This window comes from Nomascus leucogenys, chromosome 12 (assembly GCF_006542625.1).
Source record: "Nomascus leucogenys isolate Asia chromosome 12, Asia_NLE_v1, whole genome shotgun sequence".
NCBI classification, from domain to species: Eukaryota; Metazoa; Chordata; class Mammalia; order Primates; family Hylobatidae; genus Nomascus; species Nomascus leucogenys.
In genome coordinates, this window is record NC_044392.1 from 58104869 (window position 1) to 58112835 (window position 7967).

Here is a 7967-nt window from a genome sequence, read left to right on the forward strand (position 1 = left end):
AGGCAGAGCTTGCAGTGAGCTGAGATGGTGCCACTGCACTCCAGCCTGGAGGACAGAGCCAGACTCTGTCTCCAAAAAAAAAAAAAATCAAATTATTTGCTTCCAAGAGATAATGGTTGTACAGGCACTGGGTAAACATTCCCATTCCAAAAGGGAGGAATAAGAGGAACAGGCCAAAAGAAAGGGGTAACTGACCCCTTGTAAGTCCAAAACCTATCAGGGCAGACACTAAATCTTAAATCTCCAAAATAATCTCCTTTGGCTTTATGTTCTGCATACTGGGCACACTGGTACAAAGGGTGGGCTCCCAAGGCCTTGGGCACCCCCACTCCCATGGCTTTGCTGGTTACCACCCACATGGCTTGCTCTCACAGGTTGAAGCTGAATGCCAGAGGTTTTTCCAGGCTGATTCTGGGTCTGGACGGGAGCAACCCAACCCCACAGCTCCACTAAGCAGTGCCCCAGTGAGGACTGCCTGGAGGTGCTCCACCACTGGAGCGGACTTCTGTCTGGGAACCCAGGCCTTCTGATGTATCCTCTGAAATCTAGTTCCAACCTGCCAAGCCTCCACCACTCTTGCATGCTGCATGCCTGCAGACTTAACACCACATGGAAGCCACCAAAGCTTATAGTTTGCACCCTCCAGAGCTGTTGCCTGAGCAGTACCTGGGACCCTTTGAGCCATCGCTGGAACCAGAGGGGCTGGGATGCAGACAGCAGCATCCTGAAGTGTTAAAGCCTTGTCCCTCCCAAACTATTCTGTCTTCCTAGTCCTCTGGGCCTGTGATGCAAGGAGCTACCTCAAAGATTTATCCTTGCTAATCTCTCTAGCAAGTGGTTGCTCCACAGCACCCCTAGATTCCTCTCTTGAAAATGTTCTTTCCTTCTCTACCACATGCCTAGGCTGAGTTTCTAAAATTCTGTGTTCTGTGTCCTTTTTAATTATAAATTCCAACTTTATGTCATTTCTTTGCTCTCATATCTGATTATAAGCTGTTAAAAGCAGCCACACCACTTCTTGAATGCTTTACTGCTTAGAATTTTTTTCCAGCAGATACCATAGGGTACCAGTATTGTTTGGCCTTCCATAAAACCCCAGGGGATGGACACAGTGCAGCCAAGTTCTTTGCTAGGGTGTAACAAGGATGACCTTTGCTCTAATTCCTAAGTTCCCCATTTCCATCTGAGACCTTATCAGCATGGCCTTTACTGTCTGTATTTCTATCAGCATTTTGGTCACAACCACTTAACCAATCTCTAAGAAGTTTCAAACTTTCCCTAAGTCTTTCTGTTGTCTTCTGATCCTTGCAGACTCTTCCAGCCTCTGCCCATTATCCAGTTCCAAAGCTGCTTCCACATTTTCGGGTCTCTTTATAGCAACACCCCACCCCTCAGTACCAATTTTCTGCCTTCATCCATTTTTATGTTGCCATAAAGGAATACCTGAGGCTGGGTAATTTATGAAGAAAAGAGGTTTATTTGGCTCACATTTCTGCAGGCTGTACAAGAAGCATCACACCAGCATCTACTTCAGGTGAGGGACTCAGGCTGCTTCTACTCATGGTCGAAGGGTAAGGGGAGCTGGTGGGTGTAGAGATCACATGGCAAAAGAGGAAGCAAGAGAGAGAAGGAAGGGGCATGCCAGGCCCTTTTTAACAACAAGCTTTCATAGGAACTAATAGAGTGAGAACTTATTACCACAAGGACACACCAAGACATTTATGAGGGATCTGCCCCATGACCCAAACACCTCCCACTAGGCCCTACCTCCAGCATGGTGATCAAATATCAACATGAGGTTTCGAAGGTCAGATATTCAAACTATAGCAGAAGATATCAGGAGATGATGTGGAAGGGGCAGGCAGAGAGCACATCGCTGGATACAGTAACTTTACATATTAGTGCTACAGGTCTTTGGCTTTGTAGTCAGTGAAGAGTGTTCTGCAAGGGAGAATTGCCATTACATTGCTGTTTAGACAATGACTATAGAAACAGCATAGAGAATGACTAGAGAAGGAAGGGTAAGTCCATGGGGGAAAAGATGAGGTCTATTAGTAAAGGCTGGCAGAGAAATGAGACTATATTGTTAGGGCAGTGCTAGTGATAATGGCAGGGATTTGAAGATTTTAGAGATATTTAGAAATAGACATTTTAGGAAATAAAATTCACAGCATTTGGTGACTGAGTAGCCACTAAGGATGAAGCAGAAAGTAAGTTTCTGCTTTGGGAGACTTGGTGGATGTGTTGCTACCACCACAGAGAAGCAATTTGGAGGAAAAGGATTGACCAGTTAGGGGGAAAGGACAGGTACTGTGTTCAGTTTGTGACACAGTAGGTTTGAGGTGCCCCATCAGTCATTGAAATGGAAATACCATAGGTAGCTGCATGTTACCTTGTAAGGAAACATTTTCCTTTGTTAGGAAGAATTAAAAGTATGATCAGAGAAAAGAAATGAGTATAGAGTTGGTTAATTTCATTATCATGTTCAAATTGTGCCTTGCATATAGAAGGTTCTTTATTTGGTTAAGGAGTAAAGTGGTTAGTATCTGTTTAAATAGTGGGCTTCTATTTTTCTGGGATTTATGTGACTTGGAATAGCAACATAAATTTTATAGGATTAAAAGGGACCTTTGAAGGTAATCAGAAGCTATTTTTTAATCTATCTAGGTAACAATGATACTGAGACCATTTCAGAAAGAGAGTTAGTTGGCATTCTTAAAAACACAGAGCAGAGAATATACAGTTTTTCCTGGCAACAATTCTTTAAATTTCTATGATTGTTTCCAGAAATAGAAAAAATATTTGATTGCTCAGCAGTCTCTTGCCCAGTGTGAAATTAATAATGGAAATTCTATTTCATGGCATTAAGTATTGAACTTGCTCTTCTTAGTTTGTCATAATTTAATTTAGATGTGAAAAACTTAGAAAAAATTGGTAATAGAATAGAGAACTCTTAAAGACAGATAGTGAACTTTTCAGATGAAACTCAGAATAGATTCATCTCTTCAGGGCATGTTTCTGTAAGTATAGCTTCCATGCATGTTGAAGATAAAGGATTTGGTTAGTGAAACATTTTTATAGGGATTTCTTTTTTATATAAAATTATTTTATTTAGTTTTTTAAGTTCTGAGGTACATGTGTAGGATGTGCAGGTTTGTTACATAGGTAAACATGTGCCATGGTGGTTTGCTGTACCTATCGACTCACCACCTAGGTATTAAGCCCAGCATGCATTAGCTTATTCCCCTAATGCTCTCCCCCCACCCTCCCCCAACAGGCCCCAGTAAGTGTTCCCCTCCCTGTGTCCATGTGTTCTCATTGTTCAGCTCCTACTTGTAAGTGAGAACATGTGATGTTTGGGTTTCTGTTCCTGCCTTAGTTTGCTGAGAATAATGGCTTCCAGCTTCATCCGTGTCTCTGCAAAGGACATGATCTCATTCCTTTTTATGGCTGCATAGTATTCCATGGCATATATGTACCATATTTTCTTTATCTAGTCTATCATTGATGGGCATTTGGGTTGATTCCATGTCTTTGCTATTGGGAATAGTGCTGCAGTAAACATACATGTGCATGTATCTTTATAATAGAATGATTTATATTCCTTTGAGTATATACCCAGTAATGGGATTGCTGGGTCAAATGGTATTTCTGGTTCTAAATCTTTGAGGAATCACCACACTGTCTTCCACAATGGTTGGACTAATTTACATTCCCACCAACAGTGTGAAAGCGTTCCTATTTCTCCGTACCATCACCAGCATTTGTTGTTTCTTGACTTTTTAGTAATCGCCATTCTGACTGGCATACGATAGTATCTCATCGTGGTTTTGATTTGCATTTCTCTAATGATCAGTGATGTTGAGCTGTTTTTTTAATATGTTTGCTAGCCATATATATGTCTTTTTTTGAGAAGTGTCTGTTCATATCCTTTGCCTGCTTTTTAATGGGGTTTTTTTCTTATAAATTTGTATGAGTTCCTTGTAGATTCTGGATATTAGCCCTTTGTCAGATAGATAGATTGCAAAAATTTTCTCCCATTCTGTAGGTTGTCTGTTCAACTCTGATGATAATTTCGTTTGCTGTGCAGAAGCTCTTTAGTTAGATCCAGTTTTTCAATTTTAAAAAAAGGTTTTATTAAGGTTTTTCAAGTTTTTAGAAATGTAGCCTATCCTAGGATTTGTTTCTACCTATTTTTTTTTTAATTTTGTTTGATACATGGTTAGGTTTATAATCAAAAGGTAAGTTTTCCTAGATGTCTTGTTTTCCTGCTTATGGCCCAAGATCAATTCTTGCTCCAAAGCATTTGTGCTGAAGAATGGCAGAGTACCTGATTTATTTAGTCTCAAACAATTTCACTGCCTACTATGTTCAAGACCCGGTAGGTTTAATGCTCTATAGTAGCTATAATGTAAATGTATCATGAAGAAATGCTATTTTCTTCTACTTATTCTTCATTTCAAACTATTGTCTTATACTAGCGCTAAGCATTATCTGTTTGTGATTTGCTGAAAAACAAATTCTTTGTCAAAGAAATACTTTCCTTAAAAATGAGAAAGCAATCTTAAGTCTCATAAATCTAATTGAGGATCCTTCTATCATAAACGTAACTGTCTTGATTTTTACTGAGATTAGCCAAAATAAGGGCCAAAAAATTCTCCCTTGCACTAATTTGTTACCCTTACATTGACATTAAAGGTTTGGTATTTAATTCTCCATCTTGATCTTGAACTAAATTTCCTGAGAACTGTAATTGTTACAAGCCTTGCCACTCAGGCATGTCATGAAGACTCACTTCTGCCAAAATAGTTATAGCTATTAAATTCCTCTGTGATAACTTTTTTGTTTTCCTAACTCTAAATTAAGATTTGGCACACAGACAACACAGTCTATCAAAAAAGAATCTGGATGTTAGATTTAAATAGATTTGAATTTAAATTCAGTCTATGCTGGTTACCAACTAGGTAACTTTAGGCAAATTATGCAATCTGTGTGATCCTCAGTTTCTTCTTCTGTAAGACGAGGATGTTACCTACTTCATGGCATTACGTGAAGATTTAAAGGGATGACTTTAAAAGCGCCTATAAATTGTCTGGCACATAAAATATTCAATAAGTGGTATTATTCTTAAAAAATATTATGATCCTATTGCCTTTGTCTGTCTTATACTCTGAGTGATACTAGTTGAACTACTTAATGGCTGGGGGCCTGCTTAGTGCCAGACATGTGTTAGACATTTTATATCACTACCTCAATGACTGTAAATCCCTTTTTTTCACATTTCCAGTTAAATTGGTTCTGTTACTTAAATGTTCTTCTCCTTTTTTCTTTCCACAGGAAAATGGGCCTTACTATACATCATATCCCCCATCACCAGATTTGTGACCTGCCATCTTTCAGTGCTTCTTGGTTCCCAGGATGCCACTTCTTCCACGAATAGCTACCTGTTGAAGTGATATTCATTGTTGCTGTACAGATCCAGAGAGCCTTTTGTCCCCACCTCTCTGGTATTTTTTTATTGACTGTATATTTTCTGGCACATAAGCAATCTAAAAATGGTAGGCCATTCTGAACTGCACACATTTTAAATTTGTATATTTATATCAAATGGAAATGTTCATTTTTAGATTGTTAATAGAAATTGGGGAGCAACTTTTGAGTATCTTTAGTTTCCTGAAGGACACCGAATTCTCCATTAGATAAACCACCAAGACTGTTCACGTCATCTCTCTAACATCGCACGCTTCCTTTGTGTACTTAAGTGATTCTCGAAATATACAGAACCAATGTATGCTAACCAGATGCATTGTTTGCTTCAGATCCATGGTGTTAATACCATGTACATTTTATAAAGATAATTCGGCTGTGTTAAAAGAGAATTATCTGAGTCCAAGAATGTGGAAATGTATCTGACAAAAAACATCAAAATCATTAGCAAAATATAGGACTTAGAATGTTAGTGTACAAGTTAAGACTAAAGTTTAAGGACTAAGGTTCCTTGGATTATATGATTTGTTCAGATTGCCACAGTTCTGATCTCAACAGTGTGGGGGGAAACAAAAAGACTGTATCTTCAGCCTTTTTCCTATAATCATGGGTAATTTGGTCTTATTCTAAAGGACCGCACATATTAGTACTCTTAACAGCATCTTCCAAGACTCCAACAGTGAGCATTTAGAGAGTGTGTTGTCTTCCAGAGTCATGAATGATTTTGTTTAGCTATCAGGTCTACTACCTCTAAGGACATTTCATAGCAGCATCTCTTGAGTTGCCTGCATCAGTGTGGAGGAAGTGTGTCACAGTGAACAAATCCAGGGAGCTGATAATTGGCAAAAGACCACTTTTACCACTCAAGCTCTATTTGTGCCTTAGCTTGCTTATGAGTAAAAATTAGAATTATGCTGCCTACCTCACAGAGGTATCATGAAGATAGCATTTAGAAAGGGCTTTGTTGTGGTGGGGTATCTTCAGTTAGTTTTTAAATGGGAATAAATATATATGAGGGAATGCTACACAGCACTCCTCTTGTCCTTGATACCATTTGAGTGATTTTTCTTTTTGTGTGGCAAGACCTGTTAGTGTAAAATTCCAACCCTTATGACCTCCTTCCTCTTTCATCCAGAATCTCTTCTGGCCTGCTCATCCCCTGATGCTGTACTTCAATGAGAGGCATCTGTTGGCCATTTTAAACATTTCTTCTTGAATTAAGGTCAAACCATTATTATTTCCATCTGGGTAGCTTCGTACTTTTTTTGATTCCTACAGCCACCTCCCATGGCCCCATCTTCCTTACCCCATCATGTATATTGGCAGTTTAGAGAAAAAAAAAAAGCAGAACCTTTCTGTTCTATCATGTGCTCCAGATCAGTGCTTCCAAGGGTCCCATTCTTTTCTGCCCAAACTAATTCTTCATTGGAGATCAAAGAAACATATTCTCTTCATTTATGATAGGGAAATGCCCCTATAGTTGCATTAAATTCATCCTGTATTTTCCCATATAAACAAGAAGGGACTTTACATTTTTTAGATAAAGGTTCTTATCTTTTGCATGTATTGAACACATTTTCTTTGTGTCAGACCTCAAAATTACTTGATCCTTATATATACATCTATGTTAAGATTTTCTCTTATGTCCCCTAGGTCATCACATCCAGGCAGCCAGTCAGATGTCAGATGTTAAGCTTTCTCCCAAATAGTACTTTTTTTTTTTAACCCCTTGGGCCCTGTACCTTAAAAGTCTGAAACTTTAACTTCATCTTCTACAGTCAATTGTGAGATCATATTTGAGGTATCTTCTTCACAAGGAGCAGCTATGAAAGTCTGCCAACTTTTCCTTGTTAAAGGGGAACTTGGCTACCTCAAGAATCTGGCCCAAACCATTTTCTGTATAGATAATAGAGGCTGTAAGCTACTTTGCCAATTTGAAAGGAAGCAAATTTATATATATACAATTTCTTACAGGCAATAATTTTGAAAGGATGTTCCTTTGCTATATTCATACCAGTATATTAATGTTTAGTAACACAAGCAGGATTCTACATATGCTGAGATTTTAATGCAATTGATGTCCTAGGGTATAAAGGTGGTACAGAACTATATAGATATCAACTGTGTTTTATAATTCAATGATGACTAAAGAAAGATAAGGACCACTCTTCTCACTGAAACTAAATTTGATGTGGGACCAAGTTCATGCTTTTATAGATGTCTAAAGTGTTATAGAATGAAGTTGCTTCAAAGTACCAAATCCTAGAGGAGAAACATAATGACATTGATATTGAAATGATTAAGCAACATTTGGTATGCCAATCTGCCTTTGTGAAAAGGTTTAGCCTGAATATTACATGCCATTTTCAAGGATATATTAGAGGATAAAGGGGATACTGGATGGAGATGACCACCAGCATCTGATGTTAATTCAAAGCACCATCAAGTCTTTAATTTAATTAAACTTTGATCATGCCAAA

General features: G+C 38.4%; 1 protein-coding gene across 1 annotated transcript in view; it reads left to right on the forward strand.

The window, feature by feature from the left end:
• The window catches only part of GDAP2 (ganglioside induced differentiation associated protein 2), a 63264-nt gene extending 56202 nt beyond the window's left edge, over positions 1 to 7062 (forward strand). Inside the window, exon 14 of the mRNA XM_003268052.3 lies at positions 5338 to 7062. Coding sequence (XP_003268100.1) covers positions 5338 to 5385 — 48 coding nt within the window. The 3' untranslated portion in view covers positions 5386 to 7062. The remainder of the gene's footprint in view (positions 1 to 5337) is intronic.
• The last annotated feature ends 905 nt before the right edge of the window (positions 7063 to 7967 follow it).